At 48.4% G+C, this 27,937-nt stretch overlaps 2 protein-coding genes across 3 annotated transcripts in view; both read left to right on the top strand.

The window, feature by feature from the left end:
- Positions 1-15,678, top strand: part of LOC144169611 (blastula protease 10-like) — a 56,983-nt gene extending 41,305 nt beyond the window's left edge. For both annotated transcript variants that reach the window (XM_077698862.1, XM_077698863.1), the window contains exons 7-10: positions 824-930; positions 10,594-10,748; positions 14,435-14,571; positions 15,466-15,678. In XM_077698862.1, coding sequence (XP_077554988.1) covers positions 824-930; positions 10,594-10,748; positions 14,435-14,571; positions 15,466-15,548 — 482 coding nt within the window. In that variant the 3' untranslated portion in view covers positions 15,549-15,678. The remainder of the gene's footprint in view (positions 1-823; positions 931-10,593; positions 10,749-14,434; positions 14,572-15,465) is intronic.
- A 1,669-nt stretch (positions 15,679-17,347) lies between these two features.
- The window catches only part of LOC144169609 (uncharacterized), a 28,326-nt gene continuing 17,736 nt past the window's right edge, over positions 17,348-27,937 (top strand). Inside the window, exon 1 of the mRNA XM_077698858.1 lies at positions 17,348-17,571. Within this exon, the coding sequence (XP_077554984.1) occupies positions 17,541-17,571 (31 nt within the window). The 5' untranslated portion in view covers positions 17,348-17,540. The remainder of the gene's footprint in view (positions 17,572-27,937) is intronic.

Genomic DNA, 27,937 nt, shown 5'->3' with positions numbered 1-27,937 from the left:
ATGCCCGCCGGGTGAGATATGAACTCACGACCTCCAGAATACGCGTCTGGTGCGATAACCACTACGTTGCCGGCGGGGTTGTGCTCCCCACCACTTGCTCGAGTATTTGTGTTACGGTCAGGGAATAAAATGACATACCAATTTTTCCCTTCGCTTTCCTTGGCTTTCTTGACCTGCGCTTATTTCAACGAGTCCCTCATTTCCCATTCTGACTCGCTACATATGTATAAAGAATTCAGTCAGATTCACGCATTGATGCAAAATTAGCTTTGCGACGAAGCACGTCGATTTTTCTGTATTTGTACAATATGCGTACGGACGAAAAAAACCGCGACGGTTTTGTAATTTCCGAAAGCAACCATGCCTGTAAAACAATGCTTCACACCAAGAAAGTAAATAATAACGAAAAGCAGGCTTTATATAGGAGGACAAGGAGCTGCTGAACGTAGACCAAAACCGACTTCTACAAAAGCGTTTCAACTCGTAGAACTTGTCATAAACAGAACGTTAACAAAAACCAAGTTCTGGGAGACCGCCTAAGAAACGACGTGTTATATGATGTCAGAAAATTGATGCCAAAACATCGTGCTGTTCGCGTCATTGTACCTTGAATGTCACTACACGGCAGATGGCAGCAGAAGTTCACATCGTGTGTTCAGCATCGCAGCATCGAGATTGAGAATCGCGCCCGTGGCCTCTTGTCTTATAGAAAGGGAGGGAAAAAGTGGATTCAATTGGCTTAGACAGATCTGCCGCACACCCGGAATCGCGCCAGTCGGAGTAATCGCTCGTGTATTTTTTGTCGCCAACTATACCGCCGCAGGTCAGCCCAAGTGTGGAGGCAACGTGACTGAAGCCGGCGCAGTTATCGAGTCACCTGGATTCCCCGCCAGAGACGTTCACTACGACGGATGCACCTGGTGGATCCAGGTATTGGATCGAGTTAGTGGATGCGCCGACGATAAACGTGTGCACCTATGACTGGAACGATGACCTTGAAGCTTAGTAGGAGTTATGAGCGAACCACGTGTGTGGAAAACGACGCGTTTTTTTTTAACACGAAAATGTTGTATGGGTGACCGGTAAAAAGCGCAAAGGTTCACGGGTACGTCGTCTGCTTCCACCACTTCCGGTTGAGATCTCTCCTGCCCTCCCATACGCCGGCGGCTTTCAGGCGCGTGTGTGCGTATTGTTTATTTTTCACAGGTCTCTTACCTGTCAGATAAACCCCTAGTACAGTCAATCGTTGTTATTTATGGAATTCCCGATGGATGGGCGTTTTTTTCCCCGGTGGAAACAGATAAACAACAAGCACACTCGCGCGTGAAAGCCGACGGCGTACGGGACGCCAGGAGACATGCCAGGAGACACAGAGTTCTAGGAGAGCTCCCGAACCAGAAGTGGTGGCACTCCGCGGGAGAAAACCCATGAGCCCATGTACTTATGAGCCCATGTACCCATGAGCCTTTGCGCTTTTTACCAATCACCATGAACCAAAATTTTGATGACGTCATATCCGTCACGGCAATGACGCCAGCACAACGAACACAGCAGAAGCGCCAGAAAAAGTTTCGTTTACGCGGATGGTGCTGCCGTCGAGGAGAGGTGAAGCGAAGTAGTGCATCATGATGCTAACAAGCGCCGACAGTTGGCGTAAGCTGCGTCGTGTCGACGCCGATGGGCGAATGGCGCGAACGCCGACTGCTTTGATGCGAAGAGAAACGCCAGCGGGCAGCGGAGCGCGTTCGCGTGTGCAGGGTTCAAGCTACAAATTCTACCTCTCGCGTTCCATAAGCTGAGCTCGTCGCAACGCCACCGTCTGCCGTATAGACAAAAATTTCCACCGTGCACTCGGAGCCGCCATTTTTTTAAAGACCGGTGCGCCATCTGGCGGGCATTTCTTGGGGACTGCGCCGCGAGCAGACGACGCCGAAGTCACACGCTGTTGTTCAGTTCCGCGCGTGCGTATCAGGTGTCCCAGCGGCTTCAAAAATTGGTAAGCACCATTTATTCGGTATGTGAGCAGCGCGAAGTTTAACAGTGCTTTAAAGAGAACGTTCAAAACGTCCGAGAGATGTCAGGTTTGCCCATAAATTTCGTTCTCAACCCGCTAAGGCGGCGTGCCACCCTATACGCTTCGTCCCACGGAGAAAGAAGTAATTCAGGAGGGGAATCTGCCGAGCTATAACAGCGCGGGCGAGCGGCGCGTTAATGTCACTGTCTGGCCAGGAGGAAATGCAGCTTGCGGAGCAGAACAACAGAAGGCGCGTCAAGCGCGTTGCCATAGTTTACATGTTCTTCTACGGACGCGCCGCACAAAAATCGTAATATGACCGAATATATCGTGAAAATTGCCAGATTGCTTTCTGTAAAATAAATAAATAGAAGTGCTGGGCATTTTAGCAGCAACTATTAATAAATGCTTCCCTAGTTACAAGCATACCTCGGCAAAGTTGGCGCGGCTCACTCAAACTCACTCCACAATTTTTTTTTTCGAATCACCACTCACTCAAACTCAGACTCAATGCTGAGCAGCACATCTGCGCTCACTCAAACTCAAACTCACACTGAGCGAAAAACTCAGAACTCACTCGGACTCAAAACTCAAAATGTACTCAGAACTCAAAATGTACTCAAACTCAAAATGTACTCAAACTCAAAATGTACTCAAACTCAATATGGACTCAAAACTCAAAATGTACTCAAAACTCAAAATGTACTCAAAACTCAAAATGTACTCAAACTCAAAATGTACTCAAAACTCAAAATGTACTCAAAACTCAAAATGTACTCAAAACTCAAAATGGGCTGAGAACTCAAAATGAATTCAGAACTCAAATGGCCTCACAACTCTCTCATGCTAGGAATATACTCGGGGTCAGATGGACTCTGATTTCATTAGCAGTCAGTGTTTTCAAATTCACGCGTGGTAAAAATATTAGGGGTGCAAATTCGTGAGCTCAAACTCTTGCATTCGCCACGACATGACACCGTAGCTCCTGTGAGGTCGGAAACAATTTTCGTTGCAGATTTAATACAGCTATACCTGCTGCCCATGAAGAGTTGTGCTGGCTGGAAGCAATTGTACATTTATATTGGATACCAAAGTATTGATGTAGGCTCCGTGTTCGTGTTTATGACAGGGCCGGTCCAGGCTCGGTGGTGTGCTGGGTCCCCAGGTCGAAACAAGCAAGATTGGGTGAGGGGACGTGCGCTCACTGCTTCGTTCATTTATGTCGAAGCTGTTTAGGGTTACGGTTCCGTGCATTCTTGCTCTGCATCCTGAAAAAACGCCTCGTGTCAAAGCGAACTGTCCCCGCGAATCTCTGAAGCGCGAGGCGTTCATGGATATACCTTTGCTGTTTTATTGCGTAGCATTCTTTGCCGACTACACCCCTCCCCCTATCCCCGCCATGATCTTGTAACGCCCTGCATATACACAAAAATGCAGAAATCACGGAAGTTCAACCTGTAATCATTATAAAAGCGTAAATGTAGAGAATTGATAAAACTAAATGTTAAAAATCTAAAAAAGAAATAGGAAAAATATCGAAAATGGCGAACCGTGTAACACGGGAGTCATAGATAGTCTCAGATTGGGTGAAAATGCAGAGAGGTGTGGCGCTAAAGAATGTGGGGTATCAAATTGAGGGTCTCGAGGAGGGAAATCACGTGGGACAAACAAAAAAGTGTCTCGTTGTTTGCTGAGGCACTTGCATCAGTTTTTATTAGCATTTGCTAGGTGGGATGAGCTCTTGTAGCTCGGAAAAACACCACGCTGTCGTTGTAAGCAATGGCCGCCACCGTACCCAGCCGTTAACTTCCAGCATGCACGCGTGTGTGAGTGTGTGTGTGTTGAGAGAGTGAGAGAGTGAGAGAGTGTGAGCGAGAGAGTGTAGAGAGTGTGTGAGAGTGAGAAAGAGTGTGAGAGAGAGTGTGAGAGTGAGAGAGAGCGTGAGAGTGAGAGAGTGTAGAGAGTGTGTGAGTGAGAGAGAGTGTGAGAGAGAGTGTGAGAGTGAGAGAGAGTGAGAGAGTGTGAGAGTGAGAGTGAGAGAGTGTGAGTGAGAGAGAGAGTGTGAGAGAGAGTGAGAGTGAGAGTGGGTGAGAGAGTGTGAGAGTGAGAGTGAGAGTGTGAGAGAGTGTGAGATTGAGAGAGTGAGAGTGAGAGATTGAGACAGTGAGAGAGTGAGAGTGTGAGTGTGAGAGTGTGAGTGTGAGTGATAGTGTGAGTGAAAGTGAGTGAGAGTGTGAGTGTGAGTGAGAGTGAGAGTGTGAATGAGAGTGTGAGTGTGAGTGTGAGTGAGAGAGAGAGAGTGAGTGTGAAAGTGTGAGTGAGAGTGAGAGTGAAAGTGAGAGTGTGAGTGTGAGTGAGCGTGATAGAGTGAGTGTGAGTGAGAGTGTGAGTGTGAATGTGAGTATGTGAGTGTGAGTGAGAGTGAGAGTGAGAGTGTGAGTGTGAGTGTGAGTGAGAGTGTGAGTGTGAGTGGAGTGTGAGTGTGAGTGTGAGTGTGAGAGTATGACTGTGAGTGAGAGTGTGAGTGTGAGTGAGAGTGAGAGTGTGAGTGAGAGTGTGGGTGTGAGTGAGAGTGAGAGTGAGAGTGAGAGTGAGAGTGTGAGTGTGAGTGAGAGTGAGAGTGTGAGTGTGACTCAGAGTGAGAGTGTGAGTGTAAGTCTAAGTGAGAGTGTGAGTGAGAGTGCGAGTGTGAGTGTGAGTGTGAGTGAGAGTGAGTGTAGGAGTGTGAGTGAGAGTGAGAGTGTGAGTGAGAGTGTGAGTGAGGGTGAGAATGTGAGTGTAATTGTGAGTAAGAGTGAGAGTGTGAGTGAGAGTGAGAGTGTGAGTGAGAGTGAGAGTGTGAGTGAGAGTGAGAGTGTGAGTGTCTGAGTGTGAGAGTGAGTGTGAGAGTGTGAGTATGACTGTGAGTGAGAGTGTGAGTGTGAGTGAGAGTGGGAGTGAGAGTGTGAGTGAGAGTGTGAGTGTGAGTGGGAGTGAGTGAGTGAGTGTGAGTGAGTGAGTGTGAGTGAGTAAGTGAGCGTGTGAGTGTGAGTGTGTACCTTTTGCTATATACCTTTTGCTATATCCACATAATTATCACCAGAAAGCATTTTTATATTTGTCCACGTGATCCCCCTCGACGGGACCTTTAATTCGATACCCCACACACCCTAGCAGGGTCATATGGAAATCATACCAGTCAAACTAACCATGACTCTCATGACTGTAACCAGGATGCATTATTTAAGTGTCCGACGTGATTCCCCTAACTGGAACCTTCAATTTGACGCCCCACATGCTTCAGCGGCCTCACCTTGAATTTAACGCAATCTATGACTCATAATGACTATCTCATGATTCGAACTACGAAGCCTTTTTTTAGTTGTACCACGTGATTCCCCTCGTCAAGACCGTAAATTTGATACCCTACACGCCCTAGCGGGGTCACTTCGAATTTTACCCCAATATAACAGTCGCCATGACAATCTCATGGTTATAACCAGAAGCATTTTTGTATTTCTCCCACGTGTTTCCGCTCATCGACCATTAATTTGATACCCATCACATCCTAGCGGAATCAATTTCAATGTTAATCCAATCAATGACTAACCATGACTATCTCATGATATAGCCCTACCACATTTTGGTCCCACGTGATTTCCCATATCGGAACTTCCAATTTGATGCCCCGGACACCCAGTGGCATCATTGTGAATTTTAACCTAATTTATGACCCATTTTGACTATGTCATGATAATAATCAGGAATCACGTAGTTACCCTCATCGAGACCTTTAATTTGATACGCCACAGGCCCTAGCGTCATGAACTTGAATTTTAACCGGATCTATGACTTACCATGACTACGTCATGATATTTCCATAACGCATTTTCGTCTCGTATAATTCCCCACATCGAGACCTTGAATTTGATTTTCCACATGCCCTCGCAGCGTCATTTTGAATTTTAACCCAATCTATGACTCATTATGACTGCCTGATGACTACAATCAGGGAGCATTTTTTTATTTACCCCGTGTGATTCCGTTAGTCCGGACCTTTCATTTGATACCTTACACGCCTTAGCCTCATCAGTTTCACTTTTCGCCCAATCTAATGTGGTCATTATTCTGTCATAAGGGGCGCTGCCCAGTCAATTCAGTTAATTCATTTGAAACAGCAGAAAGGACAGTCCCCGCCCCCATTTCCCCCCGGCTCTCACCTCTTCCTCTGTGACCCCTAGTATATCAAGCCGTTAACAGTAGCAGGCGAACAACCAGCACGCCAGCGCCGCCGTGCTCTTAGTGGATCCGTCAGGAGAAAAACTTACGACAACCCTTTTTTATGACCTCACCAGTCAATTATCACTCACGCGCCCAGCAGCGAAAATTAGGTATACAGCAAGTGCTTATCGCCATGAAAATTCAACAAGAAAAAAAAATCAGACACCCCCTCCCTCCCAACCGATCATGCAGATCGCGATTGGTGCCGTACCCGCAGGTAACATGAATTCTGAGCCCACTGTGACGCATGAAACTTAACAGCCAACCATAGCTGCCTGCTAGGCTACTCATATGTACTCAAACTCGAAATGGACTCAAAACTCATGTCTACTCAGAACTCAAAATGTACTCAAAACTCAATAAGAGTAAGAGTGAGAGTGACGGCAACCTGCCCAGAATTACGAAAATAAACATCGTTGGGGATAAAAAGTGGGGCGTCCTGCTGGCGCGGCGAAACGTATAACCTCACAGGCAACGCCCGTGAGGACGAAGCACGGAGAGCAAGTACTCAAACTCAAAATGTACATTTTGAGTACTCAAACTCAAAATGTACTCAAACTTAAAATGTACTCAGAACTCAAAATGGACTCAAACTCAAAATGTACTCAGAACTCAAAGTGGACTGAAAATCAAAATGGACTCAAACTCAAAATGTACTCAAAACTCAAAATGGACTCAAACTCAAAGTGTACTCAAACTCAAAATGGACTCAAACTCAAAATGTACTCAGAACTCAAAATGGACTGAAACTCAAAATGTACTCAGAACTCAAAATGGACTCAAACTCAAAATGTACTCACAACTCAAAATGGACTCAGAATTCACTAGGTCTCAGGCGTACTCAAACTCAATCGGACTCAAACTCAGTCGGGATCACTCGGCTCAAACTCACTCAAGCTCAAACTCACCATGCCACACTAGCCTCGCGCTCACTCAAACTCAAACTCACGCGTGAGTTTAAGTCCAAATGAGTCTGAGTGAGTGGACTCGTGAGTGAGTTCGCCGACCTCTGGTTACAAGCCGTACCGCGCTTGAAACGAAGCACTGAAAATAATCCCGGAGCAGACGACGTCTGCCGACACTGCCTTCCCGCCACTACTGGTTCACTCTCGCCGCTCCCGCGGGTGGGTTCTGAGATTTGCGCGCGCTTTTTATGTTGCAGGCAGGGCGGCGAAGTTAGGACAGTCTCAATATGAACTAATGGAATAGAGGATAAGAACCATCATTCACTGGAACTAATCATACCTAGATTCTCAACCACATGTCGCGTTCTAGAAAAATCAAAGCCCTTTCGTCTTACGACAACGATGTTTGATACGCGTAGATTTCTTCCACCGACACCAATTAAAGTACAGTCGCGCGAGGGATTCGTCGGCGTCGTCTGCGGCCTGCCCACGACGACAGCCGGATATGCACTGGCTGACCTTGAACCGGCACGCCTTTTCTCTTTGGCGCCTCACGACAGAGGGCGCGTCGGTGCCATGCCCGGCGCCGTGACTTTATCGCGCCGCCGAAGAAAGCCCTGTTGCGCCTCCTAAATAATTCTTGCTCTCCGTGCTTCGTCCTCACGGGCGTTGCCTGTGAGGTTATACGTTTCGCCGCGCCAGTAGGACGCCCCACTTTTTATCCTTAACGATGTTTATTTTCGTAATTCTGGGCAGGTTGCCGTCATTGGCGCTACTTTCGATGTAAAGAATGTGCTCGTCCTGGCGTCACTCCGCCGTTGTTGGCTGCAACAACAATCAGCGTAAGCGCAAAGTGCTCATACAATCCGCTGACTTCTGAGCGTGCGTAGCAGGCATTCGCAGGATACATGTATTTGCCGCCGCATAACACTATTATTTCCTGCTACAAACACAACACTAAGATTTCACGGATTGCTCAAAAGAACTTTTGCGTTTTAGCGGCGGGTGGGAACAGCAATTTAATTACCGACACGACCGGGCGTGTTCCGCCACCGCGACCCTACTATTTCGCTTTCGGCTCGCCTTTTTCGCGTAACCCGTACTGCAGCATATATGTGTCGGGTTGATTTCTGTTCGCTTCCCGTTAATAAAATGAACAGAGAATGACTCCAGATTGCAGAAATGTGTGATAAGGATTAAGCATGCGGGTGAATAAACAGCGCTTCCAAAATCAGCGTACGACTGTACTTGCCCTCGCAAATTTGCTAGGTTCGAAATCTTTCCGATTCAGCGGGACGACTCATTCGCGGCGGCACTCAAGGGACGCTGAAAATTTGTGCAGCGAATAGACTCCGCACATGGAGACACTTCTTTTGTCGGGGTGCACTTCGCACGTTTCTTGTATGAGCACTTCGCGCTTACGCTGATTGTTGTTGTAGCCAGCCAACAACGGTGTTCGACGCCAGGACGAGCAGATTCTTTACATCGAAAGTAACGCCAATGACGGCAACCTGCCCAGAATTACGAAAATGAACATCATTGCGGATAAAAAGTGGGGCGTCCTGTTAGCGGGTTGAGAACGAAATTTATGGGCAAACCTGACATCTCTCGGACGTTTTGAACGTTCTCTTTAAAGCACTGTTAAACTTCGCGCTGCTGACATACCGAATAAATGGCACTTACCGATTTTTGATGCCGCTGGGACGTCTGATATGCACGCGCGGCACGGAACAACAGCGTGTGACTGCGGCGTCGTCTGCTCGCGGCGCAGTCCCCAAGGAATGCCCGCCAGATGGCGCACCGGTTGCTGCAAAATGGCCGACTCGGCAAAATTCTGGGCCACCGAGCAGGACCTTTCCTGGAGCGACCCGCTTGCAGGACGTCGCTGCAGATTTCGCTGCACGTCTCACTTTCATGCTTTACCGATTCTTATGACAGAGGAATCAACCCCAGTTTTTTTTTTCTCTCTCTTTCCGGAACTTCATCTGGGTTCCTGAAGGCTGCCGGTCCGGTTTTACGGAACGGGAGAACGCGCGGGTAAACGCGTCGTTCTCTGCGCACGTGTTTCGCCCTTCGTCTCACTTTTACAACGATTTTTCCGCAATGTATATTTTGGATGCGTTCCTGAGCCCATCATCAAATATTTCGGGATGAGCTCGGGACGTTTCTGTCCCGCATGAGCACGCTGAGATTGGGCTTCTCATCGCTAACTTCAGGGTGAAATCGCCACCCTCTTCCTATATGAGTGCCCTATTCAGAATTGTGATCTCCCACAGCTGTTATTTGCGCTATAGTGAGGAATGGAACGAAAGGCAGCAAATACAATTGGAGCCCTGGACCAAGGGCATCACCCCTGCTGATCCCTGGAGGGAGCTGTCATGGCTCGATCCTGCAAAATAGAGCTACAGTTAAATGTTTTCTCCAGTCCGTCCAGACCCATGCCCACTGTTGCGACCGGGTGGGCCGACCCAAGCCGAGCTCTGTCGCCTCCGGCATACGTGTGGTAGCGTGTATGATGCGAGCGGCCAGCCGCTGTTGCAGCCGTGAAGAAGTCCAGAAGCCGTAGGCTAACGTAACTGTTTACTTCATAGCGAGAGGTGAGCCGTAGCCAAAGAACAATGCCCCTACGGGCGAGGTAACAGTACAGGACTCGAGCAGAGTGACAGCATGGATTCACTGCTCAAAGAGGAATGGGTTATAGCGCTTGCGGGGCCTCTATTTATACCCAAAAGCGCAACGGTCAAAACAGCGTTCCCTCTACATTTGTGCACGCTACGAACGTCACAGACACACACAACGCCCTTTCCAGAGTTCGTGAGCAGTCGGTAGCATCGACACACGTTGAGTCCGAGAGAGAGGGGAGAGAGGAGGACTCCGCTGCGATCGCGAGGCCTCTGTGTCCTTGGGCGCGTCTCGACGTGAAAGTATGATTCACCGACAAGATGGGGCCTGTCTTCAAAGGCGCACACAGTGGCTTCGCCGCACAACCGAGGAGCGATGCGGGAAAGTACGGCGGCGGGCCGATTCGTAACACCACGTGCACACGACACATATCCACGAGGTGGATCAGCCCAAAATAGCGATGCCAACACCAGACCAGTGTATCGGAAGGGTTATCGGCATCCGCCTGGTGCCCACATATGAACTCTAGGCACATGTCCACGCCGTCTTTGTTTTTTCTTGTTTGTTTCTCGTTTTATATCATTGAGGTACCATCATATTGTTCATAGAGAACCATCATAATCGACATCCATACGCTTACGGCTGTAGCTGTAGATCGTACCACCTTCAGATAATCGGTTGTGGTTTCTGTAATTTCTCTCCCACTTTTTTTTTAAATATTTGACTAAAACGATTTCAATGCAGCCCGTAGGAAGGGCGCGTTGAAATATGGCGTGGCATGCGCGCATGCAGGCACCGGCAGGCAAGGTTCCTCAGCTGACCTTCGAGGAGTTCAGCATCGAGCCCCGCCTGTCCCTGCCCGACGACAACCCGGCGAGCAAGTACAACGGCCAGTGCGCCCGGGAGCGGCTGGAGGTGCGCACCCGAGACCGCTTCCACGGAAAGATGTGAGCGCCAGTCCCGGCTGCGGCAAATGGAGAGGGCTTCGTATACGACAAGGCTTAGGACGCATTGAGGGCGGCACACTTAGCAAGCTTAACATTGACGTTTCAGATGACACTTAGGGTCGTCTGGATTATGTCTGAGGAGCATACCACCACCCTCCTCTTCCCCCCACTTGTCTTTCCCTAAGAAGAACGTGCGTACCATTCGATCACTCGCAACGGCTCAGAATGCGATTATACGAGGTCGAGGGTTCGAGCCTTGGTTGCGGCGGCTAAAATTTATAAGGGAAACGGAAAACTGAAACGCCGAGTACAAGTGAGTCGTTGGTGGCAGTTCATCTGGAGTCGTCCACTGCACCGCACCTCATTGCCCAGCTCTTGCTCCGGCGCGTTATAATATCTCAAGGTGAAGAAATCAATCAATCAATCAATCAATCAATCAATCAATCAATCAATCAATCAATCAGTGGGACAGCTTACCAACTAATCAGTGAGGCAGCTTACCAACGTCAACTAATTAAAAATGCTTAATGAGCGTCAGTGAGGCGGGCATACATGCCTGCATGCGTGGACGAGCGGGGCGACAGGCCCTAGCGCCACGCTGGTTCCGGGATGCAGTTCACCGTTATGTTGATTGCTCGACAAAAGAAAGCCGCGAGTTCCTGATTGTGCGAAAACCGACGTTAAAGTTGTCGTCCGGTACAGAAAATGGCCGCCGCTGGAAAGAGTAAATAAAAAAACACAATTGAGTTCGCATGGGAATTTAGCCTTCGCATCCAGAGTATCCGAGTGCCTCAGCACGCTGCCAACGACATAACATGAGTTCGCCCAGTGCATGCGCAGCGGGCGCCATATCGCGTGACAGAGGAACGCAGCGACACGTAAGTAGAACAGGTGCACCCCAACTACAGAGAACAGAGAAGCGTCGCCAGTTTGCCCGCCGAAGGGATTCGTACCAAACACGAAGGCTCTTAGCAGCAAAGGAGGAGGAGGAGGAATAAACTTTATTTATGCGAGCCTATAGGTGCTGCTGTTTGGGCACCCGCCTGGTGGGGGGTTTCCTCTAGTCCGGGATACCCTGGCCTGCGCTAGCCACCCGGGCCCTCTCTACCAGGATACTCTGGGAGGAGAGGCCGGAGCTGGTCAGCTGTGCCACCCACTGCTCGTAAGTGGGTCGGGGATCGGGAGTAAGGGACGGGGTTTGTTGACACCCCCATACCAGATGGTATAGGGTGCCAGGATGAGGGCAGTATTTGTAAGATGCGGGGTAGAGGGTGGGGTACATTGAATGGAGTAGGGTATTGTGGGGGTAAGAAGCAAATAAATGTTTGATAAGTATCGCCGGTAAAATCCATAATGATTTCGCTTTCGAAGCATCGTAAACGAGGTCAGGTGACCGAGGAATGTTTCGTTGTTATTTTTTATGCTAAAGAAGCTTTCGGTAACGGGCGCTGGGATCGTCAGACGGGTGTCACAAGGTCGGAATATATCTGCAGGATAACGAATCTTCCGCCGAAATCCAGTGACAAAGAGGTGAGTCTTTGGTGCCCAGCTTCGGCCATTAGCAGCGAAGAGAGTGAGTCAGAGCCCTGAATTGGTAACAATTAGATTATACTTTGTAAATTCGGCTATTTAGAATACACCCTTACTACAGTTGGTGGAGACGTTAGCGAAGATATAAGCGAACGAGAGGAAATACACACAAATGTGAACAACACTATATACAACAGTGAATATCAAGCAGGAAATAAACATTGTCATATTGTCGCGTACTATAAACACGCAGATGCTGAGCCGGGGTCCTTGAAGGAGACGACCGGGTCAGTACAAGCAGCCGGAGCCTCTTTAGTGGGATAGCTCGAGCACAGGGTTCCAAGCGGGAGCGCCAGAGCTCTGAATGACAATGATGAGAGAGCACGCGCACTCAACCACTTCTTCGTCCTCACAGTCGTCTCTTGGCGCCGATGAAACACGTGACAATATATGTACAACTACCTAACGAGTCTTCGCAGCTAGCCCTTAGAACAATACCCGGAGATGGTTGGTAGTCGACTTCAGTGATGAACCGGGGAGCGCGGAGTCGTCTTGTTTGACCGAATTGCGTGCTCTTTGGAGTACCGACGGACTTCCGCCGTCTTGCAAGAGTGATCACGACACCACGGGTAGTGTTTTCAACCCGCCGTATCGAGCAGTTGGCGGGTGGGTCTCTGTCGTATGGAACCTACATTCGCTACAAGCATCTGAAATAGGCAGTAGCTGTATGCAAGTTTCTACCGGGGTGGGCAAGGCGGAGGAGAGTCGTCGTGCTTGTTGTCAGTTATTTTGTTGACAGCGCCGGCTGTTACATCGGTTCTTGGCACCAGGGGCGCGTCGCGTATACGATATATCTTCTTCATTTTTTTTTACCACGAAAGTGTTTTATGCCGGGGTACACAGGCCTCACCAACGTCATATCCGTCACGGAAATGACATAATCAGAAAAGCTTCTATTAACGCGGCGGCGCTAGGTTTAGAGCCCAAGGTCACTCTGGCCGTAACGGGAGGTGTGAGGCGCTCTACCGACTGAGCCATGAAGTCATGCCCAGATAGCTGTACGAACGCGCCTTATGTACTTCCCTCTAACTTTTCCATTCAGATGGTGCTGCCGTCTAGGAGAGGAAGTAGTGCGTCATGAGGCTAATAGGCACCGATAGTTGGCGCCTCGATAGGACAGTGTGTAGCAGCGAAAGCTTTGGTGTGTATCCGTCCGCCGCCTATGTGGAACGCTGCTCAGCTTGTGGAACGTCACGGCCGCGTTCCACAAGCTGAGCTCGTCGCAACGCAAGTGTCTGGCGTACACGCCACGGTGCAGAAACAATGTGGCCGCACCTTTGCCTAAGCGACCCGCCAGCAGGACGTCGCTCGCCAAGCACACCCACAAGAGTGCTGCCGACCCGCAAATCATGCTCCTTTGCCTGTAGCGTACTGTAACTTCACCAAACGGTTCGCTGACAACCCGTTTCAATCGTGGTTTCAATCGGATTTACGCAATGCTCCGGCGCGTGTAATCCAGTGTCTAACGTTTACCGACGAAATATAAATAGCGATATGAAAGTTCATATCAAACGCACATTTCACTTTCGTGTTTTACCGATTCCCATGAAAAGAAGGATAAACCACTTTTTTTTGCGTCTTTTTGTCATCCGGAACTCTGGAGCTTTCCGAGAAGTTCTCCCTTATTTACGGGAGCATAACCGTGTTGGAGCGATGCTTCTTTTCACTAGGCCTGTGACACAAGGTGACAGCCCGCACTAAACGTGCAACGGAGTCTTCGGGGCCAAGCCACTCACATGTTTCTTTCATTGTTTTGTTCGTCTTCGGCGCGGAGATAATAAAACCTGTCAATAATTTCATTCTTTTAAGATGAAGGCCGCACTGCTTTTAGAGCTATACCCACATCTGGCCAAAGCGGCATTGTTGTGATGTCCAGCTCCACGGGAAAAATGCACAAAGGTTGTACGTAGAGGTGGGGTTACGAAGTGCTTGCCGCACTTGACATTCGCGGGTATCACGAAACTTGTTTTGTCCGAAGGAGGAATTTGACCTGAATTTCTAAGCATGACATCTTTGTGCGTGTGTGTTGTCGTGTGGTGATTTTTATTGCTCAGAGCATCGCTTCACCAATCCGGCCCTGTCTACCTGCCACGCAGGTACTGTGGTAACGAGATCAAGGCCGGCGAAGTGATGAAGTCCCAGACGTCTGACATGGTGCTTATTTTGGGGGCCAAGAAGACCTCCGTGGGAAAGGGACTCAGAGCACGGGTCGACTTCGTCGGCAAGGGCTCCGGTAATGAGACAGTATGCGATAATTGCATAAGCCCGCGTGCAGCATGACTGATTGCGCCCTCCAATGCTCATGCGTAGAGTTTTACCTCCACTGACTCTGTGCCACAGTTTGCTCAATTGAATCGCACCAAGAACTGAAGCGTTCGCCATCGTATATACTCGAGAAACGCCAGTTCGCTTTACAGCAGTAGACTGGGAAGTAGTAAATTTCATATTTTACTCGAACACATATTTGTTTTATTTATTGATTTATTTAAAATTCTTACAGGCCCCTTTACAGGGCATTGAGTAAGGGGGTAATTTTTGAAGATTATACAAAACTAATTCACGCGTTACAAAGCATAATAATGGCCTTCGGCATCGCCCCTTGTAAAGACGACTTATCTGTTGCGCCTTAAAATAAAAAAAAGAAACAAAATGAACATTGAATTTCATTAATGAGCCGTATTGTATATACACGATGTTGATTTCCCAACTTAAAATGGACAAGGTTACAAAGTGCAATTGAATTAGAGAAATGCTGGGTCAGACAAGTTTTCTGAAAACTGACGTTCGAGGGCTTCCAGTGGAGAGGCCCATAGAGCGTACTATGAGCAAAAAAAAAATTTATTTATTCAGTTAATATTTGTTTATAATCATAGTCTGAAAAGGGCGGTTCGTTGCGTGACGTTATCACAAGCATACTTCATTTATGCGTATCGAGAGAAAAGTCGATACTTTTAAATAAACAGTGAATTAGATAAGTATATAGACTAGGTCCTTATAGATATATGAAATCATCTGAAAGCGATTTGTCGGAGGAGAGACCAGCTAGACTAAAATTGATTAATCGAGTTCGCCGTGTGTGTAATAAAAGTGCATTTGCCGACTGAATTTGTTGCTTTTAAATACACAGGTCTGGACGAGATCCGAAATGTCATATCTGGTGTCATTAACACGGCGGAAAGCTTCATCCAGGCGCAGATGAGTGGAAGATGACAGACACTTCAACGAGACGCTCCAACTGACATACCACATCTGGCGCAAGCACCGGTGCCATATATGATCGAATATATGATGATACCCTGAAAATAACGCAGGAAATGTCGTTATGATGAATAAAGATTGACCAGGAAAGCGGGACCAAAAATGTGCACTATTGGTTGGCTCGGCTATGTGAACACTTGTACGCTATAACTAGTACTAACGAGGTCTATTCTCGATTATTCTAGCGTAGTCTTCGCTTGCATCACCAAATGCTGAGATATCGCTATAATGCATGTGCGCTTTGACTTTGATTAATTTAATTCTCCGCTTAGCTCATTATCTGTGGCCGGATTAGCGATAGCTGGACTGAACTGCGCAGTTCCGTTTATTGCGCCTACATGTGGCTCTCTGCATCATCATTCATTTGAAACACGTTTGGCGACGTGACATAACTGTGCGTCGGTTTCACACACGGCGCGAAAAGCGTGCTCTTTATTACCGTCCAAATTCAAACACGCCAGAACTGCGCGCGCCAAGGGGCAAGTCCGGACGAGTTCGCAGCTCGTTTGTCAAACAGTTATCCATGCTCCTGACTCTTCTCACTGCAGCAGCTTCACCGTTCAGCTTAACAGCTTCTCTGCCGCAGCTTCTCACTGCAGCAGCTACAACCCCAGCTGAGGCGCCCTGGTCTCCGCAAATAATCACGGCCTCGTCGTGCTCAAGTCTCGGTAGGCCGGGTCATACTATATCGCCGCGTATCATTCCACGCACGAGGCTTGCCGCTACAAACCGCTCATCATCATCATCCCGCTTCTCTAACGTATGGCCAGGGAGGTGACAGTAGTACGGCGTTGAGTTCACGCACGTTTGTGTTGTAGCTCCAATTTCATACAGGTGCCGAGGTGGTCCCCTTTTCTGATGGAGGCGAAACGCGAAAACGCCCGTGTGTCGAGATTTCGGCGCACGTCAGAGATTCTCAGGTGGTCCAAATTAATCTGGAGCCGTCCGCTATGACGCGCCTCATAGCCCGGGGGCAGCTTCGGCGCGCTAAACTCAACTGCCAATCCATACAGGTGCACCGGAGGCTCACTCGAATCAGCTTGAGGTTTGGTACGTGGTGCGCGTCACGTGTCGATTTCAATGCGATGTTATTTGGGTGTCAGGTTAGAACCTCTTTTAGTTTACCTAATGGTGTACGGACAGGGTCACGTCCTGGCTATAAACTTCGAGCAGATGTCATCACCGGGTGACTCAAGATATTTGCTACCTCGCATGGTGCAGTCGCGTGCTCTGGCTCCTTCTCACGGCAAATAGTGAACAAACGTCGGGACGATGCGCTGAATCGACGTTCGATGCAGCGAAGCGAAAGAGATGAATCGGTAGTTGGCGATATTATAGTCCCTGCTGTCTGCATAGCTTCGTCATCCTAACACGCCACCAACGCCTTATCAAAAAAAAAAAAAAAGCATGATATGCTGTGAACGATAATACCAGATGAGAGCAGTTCACCCTTTCATATTTAATTTTTCGGCAGTAGTACACAAAACATAAACAGCCCCCCCCCCCCTTCCTCCTCTCTCACCCACACACACACAGCACCCCGCGTTCTTAACATTACTATCGAAGCAGCAGAAGCAGCAGCAGCAAAAAAAAAAGTAGCCCATCAGCAATTTGGACCCCACGAAGGGGAGGGTCGTATCGCTTGCCCAGCTTTTCCGGTGCCCGTTGTCTACCTCGTCGTCGCGACGGCTGGCATGGCCCGCAAAGCATTGGGGGCGCACCCATCACCACCACTATCGCGCAGCCTGGCGGGAGGCGCGGGACCAAAACAGTGGGCCGCGGGCGCAGACGGCACCAGCTTGTGCGCGGGCAGTGTCGGTGGACTGGCCGGACAGGGGGACCGCCCAGGAATACAGGCGTCCGTTGCTTGCCGCAAATAGCCCGCCTGACACCTGGATAACAGCAGCGCACCACCTAGCATCACCGTCGGGGTCCTCCAACGCAATGGCTGCCAGTCCGGCGACGCGACAGAAAGGTACGATCGTTATTAAGTTCAGTCATGTTACGCGTAAGCTTACTAATGGGCGTGCTAAGGCGTTGCGCTGCTGAGCACGAGGTCGCGGGTTCGATTCCCGGCCGCGGCGGCCGCTTTTCTGATGGAGGCGAAAGGCAAAAACGCCCGTGCGTACGAGATTTCGGCGCACGATAAAGATCCCCAGGTGGTCAAAATTAATCCGGAGCCCTCCACTACGGCGCGCTTCATCGCCTGCGTTGCGTCGGCGCGTTAAACCCCACAATCAATCAACTAATGGGCCTGAGTATAGTTAGCCGTGCCTTTCACTATCCGCGGCCGCGACCAGTTCTTGTGGTGTTCTACGCAGTAGCGTTACGACGCCTACAGCGGATCTGTATGAAAACCACGAGATGGTCGAACGTGCGCTTATCGGGAATATGTGGAGCATATTCCTGCGCGTTCACTTCGTCTTCCGAAGCGATGCCCGATTTCTTTGTTGTTTGTGTTTGCCGTACCTGCGCATTTTGTAGGTGACTTGGCGAGGCAGCGAGGTTTCAACGGCTGCCGTGTTCTTTTTGTTTTGTTTTTTTTCAAGCCATGTACAGAGGTCAGAACTGTTAGCAACAACGCGCGAACGCGTGCCCTTGGATACGTCCAGCGCAGCCTGCTGACAGCCGGCATGACCAGCGAGAGGCCCCCAAACGTCTTGGGGCGTCGTACTGCGCATGCGCAGAACCCAAGCCGTCCTTGGGGTTTTGGGTTTGCGTTTAGCGCGCACGCTATTTTGCAGAAATAGCGGGCGCCCCAAGCTGGTGTTTGCGTTCTTGCGTCGCTCTCGCAGCCAGCGAGACTGCGTGTGACCATGGCTGAAGCGAAACCTGCGGCTCGTTCCTCGACTCACCCGATCAACTACGACGATCGCTAAGCTGAATTTGTTGATTCCGCGCGTCGCTCGCTAGAAATGGATTAAGCAGGTAATCGTGAAGCATTTTCTGCCTTCAGAATCAGTCCGCGCCTGCCAACTCGGCACGCTCAGCGGCTCGAACCGGCGCAGACCACCGTAGCAACCGCTTGTCGCTGCTCTTCCGAATCAATCTGATCGCTAAAAAGAAGTTCCACATGCGAGAAAGTAGGTATTAGTGTGATGAAAAATTGTGCTAGGGCTTGTTGTCAGGGCTTATTTTAAAAGCGGCGATCAGATATCTGCCGCGATGCTAAGCCTACGCTGACCGGCCGCGGACGTTCGGCGATCCGACCAATCGCCGCCGCGCGCGGTGCGCGGAGCGGCCGAGAGATGGCGCTACCTGCGCGGAAGCATCAAAACAGGCAATGCAGATGTCTTGGTCACCGATCGCTCAAACGGCAGTTATAGCTGAAATACACTTCCACATGCGAGAAAGGGGATGATAGTGTCGTGAAAAGTTGTGTTAAGGATTGTCATTCGCAGTTGCACAGATAGCGGCGATCAAATTTCCGCCACGACGCTAAGCCTAAAGTTCCCATCACCCGAACTGAGCAATTATTTGACGGCGCTGCGGAGGCTTGGCGTGTGAAAGTTATTCCGGATGCTTCCGTGTTTTAGGGGGCAAGGTTCGACGCCGAAATACCCTCACCACGAAAGCGGGATTCACACGACGGAGAAACCCTCTTTTTGGCCCGCGGGACCCGCTCACGTGACCAGTTTTCGGCTCCGCCCCTCGGTGGAGATAGCCCACGGAGGCTCCGCGAAAGAAAATGCCTCCGCATGTTCTGGCTCGACGGTGGTGGCCCTCGGCGGGGAATGGAACCTGTTCCTCGGCGCTGTCGTCTTAAGAACGGCACCGGAAGTTGCCGCTGTGCCTTATCGTCGTAGCCGGATGTTTCTCCGTGCGGCGCAAGTAGGGCGGTACTGGGAATATTTTGAACATGACGTGAGCCGTTACCGTGATTTTTTGGACTTAATATGCTTATAAACGACTCCAGTGACGACAAACAAACTGCGTGAGACAAGGCAGACGATATCACGCATTCATAGCAAACCCCTTTCAAAACCCGCGCGCACTGACGTCACGTGTACGGCGCTTTGGCGGAGGGCTACACTCAATGAGGTGGTGCCGTTCTTGAGTTGTAAGCGAGTATAGTCACTCCGCGTAGCTCCGCACGTGTGGATGCGCCGCCAGGCCGGATAATCCGGTCACGTGCTGTTGACGTCACATATCCGTCCGCCTCCGCGCGCCTGTTCCTCCGTCGTGTGAATCCCGCTTAAAGCCTATGTAAAACGTTATCTTACGCTGATAACCTGTGCAGTCATATCATAGCCTTTGGTATGGTTCCGATATAAAAAAGTGGGCTGTGGGTCGGGCACAACCATGCTAACGTAGGTTGTGCAGGAAAGGAGGAAACATAAGCAGTGACTCAGAAATTGCCTCAAGACGTTTATTATTCAACTTTCAACTTTTTTTATCAAAGGCGAAAACTAGACTTTGCTGGTTATATTTAAAGGAGCCATGAAGAGAAAATACAAGTTTGGTTCATTCGAAAGATTGCCTCGTTAGAACCATACTGACACCACTTTTAACACAAACTTCGCTCAAATAAGCTACATAATTAGGAAAAAAGGGAATGACCATGCGACCCACCAGCTCATTTTCCGCAACAGAACCAATCTGCCTACCGAAGTGATTCGTATACCAAAGACGAAGGAACCTAGCAGTAAAGAAGTGTTTGATAAGTATCGCCGGAGGAATCCATAATGAGTTAGACGTAAGCATGCGTGACCGAGGAACATTTTGTTGTTATTTTGTATGCGAAAGAAGCTTCGGTAACGGGCGCTGGGATCGCCAGACGGGTGTCAAAAGGCCGGAATATATCTGCAGGATAACGAATTTTCCGCCGAAATCCAGGAGAAAGGGGTGGGTCTTTGCTGTCCAGCTTTTACCATTAGCAGCGGAGAGAGTGAGTCTAGCGCCCTGAATTGGTAACAGTAAGATTAAATTTGTAAATTTGTTTAGGCAGAATACACCTTTTTACAGTTCCGCTCCAATCAGAAAAATAACTAACATGCTTGGTGGAGACGTTAGCGAAGATATAAGCGAACGAGAGGGAATACACACAAATGTGAAGAACACTATATACAACAGTGAATATCAAGCAGGAAATAAACATTGTCATATATGTACAACTACCTAGCGAGTCTTCGCAACTAGCACTGCACTGGAAATGACGGCTGTCTCGTAACTGGTGATGTCGCTTCCGATGTAGGGAATCTACAGAGAGAAGCGTTAGGCGACGGTTGGCGCGTTGGCTTCAGTTCTGAACCGGGGAGCCAGGAGTCATCGTCTATAGGTTGACCGAATTGCGTGCTCTTGCCATGGAGCATCGACGGACTTCCACCGTCCTGCAAGAGCGATCACCAGACCACGGCCAGTGTTTTCAATCCTTGTTATTGTTGCCGCACCGAGCCTTTGGCGGGTGGGTCTCCGTCGTATGGAACCTACTCGCCACGAGCATCTGAAATCGGCGGTAGTGTACGCAAGTTTCTACCGGGGTGGGGAAGGCGGAGGAGAGTCGTCGTGCAGTTATTTTGCTGACAGCACCGGCTGTTACATCGCCTCTTGGCACCTGGGTGGGTCACGTGTACGCTGTCCTCTTCATTTTGTTTCTGCATCTTGTGCCATCCGCAACTCGAGCTTTCCTAGAAGATCTCGGTTATGTACGGCAGCATAACCGTGTTGGAGCGACGCTTCTTTTCACTAGGCGTGTGACACATGTAAGGTGACAGCCCGCACAACAAGTGCAACGGAGTCTTCGGGGACTCCGCATTTTTTTCGTTGTTTTTTTTTTTCAGTCGTTTTGTTCGTTCGCCTTCGGCGCGGAGATAATTAAACTCGCCATTAATTTCCTCCTTTCAAGGCCAAGGCAGCGCTGAGTGATGCCCACATCTGGGCAATGCGGCATTATTGTGATGTCCAGCTCTGCGGGAAAAATACACAAAGGTTGTACTTTGACGTGGGGTTACGATGTGCTTGCCGCGCTTGACATTCGCAGGAATCACGCGTGGAGACAAAACCGAGAAACATGTTTAGTCTAAAGGAGGAATTTGCACTGAATTTCTAAGCATGAGAGATTGTCATTTGTGTGTGTGCGTGTGTGTGTGTGTGTGTGTGTGTGTGTGTGTGTGTGTGTGTGTGTGTGCGCGCGCGTGTGTGCGCGTGTGTGCGTTTGCGTGTGTGTGCGTGCGTGCGTGCGTGTGCGTTTGCGCGTGTGTGTGTGTGTGTGTTGATTGATTGATTGTGGGGTTTAACGCGCCGACGCAACGCAGGCGATGAGGCGCACCGTAGTGGAGGGCTCCGGATTAATTTTGACCACTTGGGGATCTTTAACGTGCGCCGAAATCTCGTACACACGGGCGTTTTTGCTTTTCGTCTCCATCAGAAAAGCGGCCGCGGCGGCCGGGAATCGAACCCGCGACCTCGTGCTCAGCAGCGCAACGCCTTAGCCACTGAGCCACCGCGGCGGGTTGTGTGTGTGTGTGTGTGTGCGTGTGCGCGTGTTCGTGTGTGTGTGTGTGCATGTGCGTGCGTGCGTGCGTGTGTGTGTGTGCGTGTGTGTGTGTGCGTGTGTGTGTGTGCGTGTGTGTGTGTGCGTGTGTGTGTGTGTGTGTGTGTGTGTGTGTGTGTGTGTCAAGGCCGGCGACACACACACGTGTGTCAAGGCCGGCGAACGAGATCAAGGCCGGCGAAGTGGTGAAGGCCCAGACGTCTGACATGGTGCTTATTTTGGGGGGCAAGAAGACCTCCGTGGGAAAGGGACTCAGAGCACGCGTCGACTTCGTCGGCAAGGGCTCCGGTAATGAGACAGTACGTGATAATTGCATAAGCCCGCGTGCGGAATGACTTATTGCGCCCTCCAATGCTCGTGCGTAGAGTTTTACCTCCACTGACTCTGTGCCACAGTTTGCTGAATTGAATCGCCCCAAAAACTGAAGCGTTCGCCATCGTATAGAAACGCCAGTTCGCTTTACAGAAGTAGACTGGGAAGTAGTAAATTCCATATTTTACTCGAACGCCGTAAAACTAGTGGCCGTAAGCGTGTCCCCTTGTAAAGGCGGTTTGTCTGTGGCGCCTCAAAATATGTATCTAATAGAAAAGAAAAGAAAAAAAATAAACCTTGAATGAATTTCTTTAATGAGCCGTATTGTATATACACGACGTTGATTTCCCAACTTAAAATTGACAAGGTTACAAAGTGCCACTGGATTTGAAATAAGCTGGGTCAGACAAGTTTCCTGAAAACTTACATTCTGGGCATCCAGTGGAGAGGCCCATAGAACGTACTAAGAGCAAAATAAATATTTATTCATTCAGGTAATATTTGTTTATAATAAAAGTCTGAAAAGGGCGATTCATCGCGTGACGTTATCACAAGTATACGTCATTTATGCGTACCGAGAGAAAAGTCGATACCCTTAAACAGTGGCGTAAATCATGGGGGGGTCAGGGGGGTCCAGACCCCCCTTGTGTTGGGGCTGGGGGGGACACCTCTTGCAAGTGTCCCCCCCTTGAGATTCATCTTTCATTTACCTTTGAAAGCTAAAACAACTGTTGTTTTTGTCACTAACTGTTGTTTTTATCACCAGCGAGGTACGAAAACTGGAGTGCCAGTGACGCCCCAGTTGAAGCAAGGGCCTACTTTCGACGAATATTTTTTTCAATAATTGATGCAGCTGTAGCGGGCATTGAGAAGAGGTTTAATCCAGATTCCGAGGGAATCGTGACGTACAGGGCACTGGAACTTGTCCTTCTGAACCGGTCATCAGAAGCAGATTTGGACGTGATCCGACGATACAAGAGCATCGATATCGGTAAAGTCGTGTCGCGTGCGCTTGTTGCACGAAGAACACTGCAACCTCAAGTCCGTCGACGACGTGGCAGCAGTACTCCGGAACATGCACACGTCCACCCGCCAGTATTTCAAGGAAGTGGAGAGTGTTCTCAGGATTATCTTAGTGATGCCGGTCTCTTCCTGTGAAGCAGAGAGATCGTTCAGTGCCTTGAGAAGACTGAAAACATGGCTGCGTAGTACGATGGGGGAGGAACACCTAAACTGTATGGCTTTGTCACACGTTCATCAAGACATTATAGACCTCATAACGTTGCCAGGGTTGTTAAAAGACTTTGTCAGTGCGTGCAAAAACCGCGCTCTCGTTTTTGGACCCTCTAGAAGTGTCGAAAGCTAGGAAACATGTCATAGGTGATCAGTACTCATATTGTATAGAGTATTTCTTATTGATCTTTTTTTAACGTCTGCAATAGCACAGTGCAATTACGTGAGGTATGAAAGCATGCTCGTTTTTCTTATTTTAATTCAAATCACGATAGTAATGTGTATATAAATAAAAATAAAGCACAAAACAAAATGGACGCCTTGGCAAGATGTGTGTCCCCCCTTGTGATTTTTCTGGATTTACGCCACTGCCCTTAAATAAACATTGAATTAGATCAGTATATAGACTAGGTCCTTATAGATATATGAAATCATCCGAAAGCGATTTGTTGGACGAGAGACCAACTAGACTGAAATTGATTAATCGAGTTCGCCGTGTATGTAATAAAAGTGCATTTGCCGACTGAATTTGTTGCTTTTAAATATGCAGGTCTGGACGAGATGCGAAATGTCAAATCTGGTGTCATTAACACGCGGAAAGCTTCATCCAGGCGCAGATGAGTGGAAGATGACAGACGCTTCAACGAGACGCTTCAACTGACATATCACATCTGGCGCAAGCACCGATGCCGTATATGATCGAATATATGACGATACTCTGAAAATAACGCAGTAGATGTCGTGTTTGAGTGTGTATTTGTGACGAATAAAAAATGGCTAGGCATGCGGGACCAAAAATGTGCACTATTGGTTGGCTCGGGTATGTGAACACTTGTACGCTAAACTACCCATAACTGGTACTAACCAGGTGCTGTATACTCTCGTTTATACTAACGTGGTCTTCACTTGCATCACCAAATGCCGAGACACCGCTATAATTCATGTGTGCTTTGACTTATATAATTTAATTCTGCGCTTAGCGCGACCGGACTTGAGATTTCCATCTGTGCACGACAGCTCGAGTGTATTGCGCAGTTTCATTCGTTGCGCATAATTCCGCTGCCTGCATCATCATTCATTAGAAACACGTATGGCGACGTGACGTTACTGTGCGTCATTTGCACACGAAAAGCGCGCTCTTTATCACTGTCCTTTGAAACGCCCCAGGGGCGGTATTCTCGTAACTGTCCCCTTTGCAAACGTCCCTTTTGCGTCCCTTTCATCGGGACGTACTTCCGGTTATGCAGTGGGCCTTTGATTCAAATACCGTATTTTTGAATCACCACTCACTCAAACTCAGACTCAATGCTGAGCAGCACATCTGCGCTCACTCAAACTCAAACTCACATTGAGCGCAAAACTCAGAACTCACTCGGACTCAAAACTCAAAATGTACTCAGAACTCAAAATGTACTCAAACTCAAAATGTACTCAAACTCAAAATGTAATCAAAACTCAAAATGTACTCAAACTCAAAATGTACTCAAAACTCAATATGGACTCAAAACTCAAAATGTACTCAAAACCCAAAATGTACACAAACTCAAAGTGTACTCAAACTCAAAATGGACTCAAAACTCAAAATGTACTCAAACTCAAAATGGACTCAAAACTCAAAATGTACTCAAAACTCAAAGTGAACTCAAAATTTACTCAAAACTCAAAATGTACTCAAACTCAAAATGTACTCAAAACTCAAAATTTACTCAAAACTCAAAATGCACTCAAACTCAAAATGGACTCAAAACTCAAAATGAATTCAGAACTCAAATGGCCTCACAACTCTCTCATGCTAGGAATTTACTTGGGGTCAGATGGACTCTGATTCAATTAGCAGTCAGTGTTTTCAAATTCACGCGTGGTAAAAATATTACGGGTACAAATTCGTGAGCTCAAACTCTTGCATTCGCCACGACATGACACCGTAGCTCCTGTGAGGTCGGAAAATATTTTCATTGCAGATTTAATACAGCTATACCTGCTGCCCATGCAGAGTAGCGCTGGTTGGAAGCAATTGTACGTATATATTGGATACCAAACTCTTGATCTAGGCTCCGTGTTCGTGTTCATGACAGAGGTGGTCCAGGCTCGATGGTGTGCTGGGTCCCCAGGTCGAAACAAGTGAGGGGACGTGCACTTACTGCTCCGTTCATTTATGTCGAGGCTGTTTAGGGTTACGGTTCCGTGCATTCTTGCTCTGCATCCTGAAAAAACGCCTTGTGTCAAAGCGAACTGTCCCCGCGAATCTGTGAAGCGCGAGGCGTTCATTGATATACCTTTGCTGTTTTATTGCGAAGCATTCTTTGCCGAGTACACCCCTCCCCCTATCCCCGCCATGATCTTGTAACGCCCTGCATATACACAAAAATTCAGATATCACGGAAGTTCAACCTGTAATCATTATAAAAGCGTAAATGTAGAGAATTGATAAAACTAAATGTTAAAAATCTAAAAAAAAAGAAAAATATCGAAAATAGCGAACCGTGTAACACGGGAGTTATAGATCGTCTCAGATTGGGTGAAAATGCAGAGAGGTGTGGCGCTAAAGAATGTGGGGTATCAAATTGAGGGTCTCGAGGAGGGAAATCACGTGGGACAAACAAAAAAAGTGCCTGGTTGTTTGCTGAGGCACTTGTATTAGTTTTTATTAGCATTTGCTAGGTGGGATGAGCTCTCGTAGCTAGGAAAAACACCACGCTGTCGTAGTAAGCAATGACCGCCACCGTACCCAGCTATTAACTTCCAGCATGCACGCGTGTGTGAGTATGTGTGTGTGTGTGTTTGAGAGAGTGTGTGAGTGAGAGAGTGTGTGAGAGAGAGGGAGCGAGAGAGAGTGAGAGTGAGATAGTGTGAAAGAGAGTGGGAGAGTGAGAGAGCGTGAGAGTGAGAGTGAGAGTGTAAGAGTGAGAGAGAGTGAGTGTGAGAGTGTGAGAGTGTAAGAGTGAGAGAGAGTGTGAGAGATAGAGTGAGTGTGAGAGTGAGAGTCAGAGTGCAGAGTGTGAGTGAGAGTGTGAGTGCGAGTGTGAGTGCGAGTGTGAGTGAGAGTGAGGGTGAGAGTGTGAGAGTGAGTGTGAGAGTGAGTGTGAGAGAGAGTGAGAGTGTGAGTGAGGTGAGAGTGCGAGTGTGAGTTGAGTGTGAGTATAAGTGTGAGTGAGAGTGTGAATGTGAGTGTGAATGTGAATGTGAGTGTGTGAGAGTGTGAGTGTGAGTAAGAGTGTGAGTGTGAGTGAGAGTGAGAGTGTTAGTAAGTGTGAGTGAATGAGTGAGTGAGCGTGTGAGTGTGAGTGTGTACCTTTTACTATATACCTTTTGCTAGATCCTCATAATTATAACCAGAAAGCATTTTTATATTTGTCCCACGTTATCCCCCTCGACGAGACCTTTAATTTGATACCCCACACACCCTAGCAGGGTCATATGGAATTCATACCAGTCAAACTAACCATGACTCTCATGACTGTAACCAGGACGCATTATTTAAGTGTCCGACGTGATTCCCCTAACTGGAACCTTCAATTTGACGCCCCACATGCTTCAGCGACCTCACCTTGAATTTAACCCAATCTATGACTCATAATGACTATATCATGATTCGAACTACGAAGCCTTTTTTTATTTGTACCACGTGATTCCCCTCGTCAAGACCGTAAATTTGATACCCTACACGCCCTAGCGGGGGTCACTTCGAATTTTACCCCAATATAAGACACGCCATGACAATCTCATGGTTATAACCAGGAAGCATTTTTGTATTTCCCCCACGTGATTCCGCTCATCAAGACGATTAATTTGATACCCATCACATCCTAGCGGAATCAATTTGAATGTTTAACCAATCAAAGACTAACCATGACTATCTCATGATATAGCCCTACCACATTTTGGTCCCACGTGATTTCCCATATCGGAACTTTCAATTTGATGCCCCGGACACCCAGTGGCATCATTGTGAATTTTAACCTAATTTATGACCCATTTTGACAATGTCATGATAATAATCAGCAAGCACGTGATTACCCTCATCGAGACCTTTAATTTGATACGCCACACGCACTAGCGTCATGAACTTGAATTTTAACCGAATCTATGACTTACCATGACTACGTCATGATATATCCATAACGCATTTTCGTCCCGAATGATTCCCCACATCGATACCTTGAATTTTATTCCCCACGTGCCCTCGCAGCGTCATTTTGAATTTTAACCCAATCTATGACTCATTATGACTGCCTGATGACTACAATCAGGAAGCATTTTTTTTATTTACCCCGCGTGATTCCGTTAATCCGGACCTTTCATT

This window comes from Haemaphysalis longicornis, unplaced genomic scaffold (genome assembly GCF_048455015.1).
Source record: "Haemaphysalis longicornis isolate Haplotype H1 unplaced genomic scaffold, Haemaphysalis longicornis Haplotype H1 scaffold_2, whole genome shotgun sequence".
NCBI lineage: Eukaryota > Metazoa > Arthropoda > Arachnida > Ixodida > Ixodidae > Haemaphysalis > Haemaphysalis longicornis.
The sequence above is the reverse complement of the archived record's forward strand: the minus strand, read 5'-3'. Positions and strand labels throughout refer to the sequence as shown.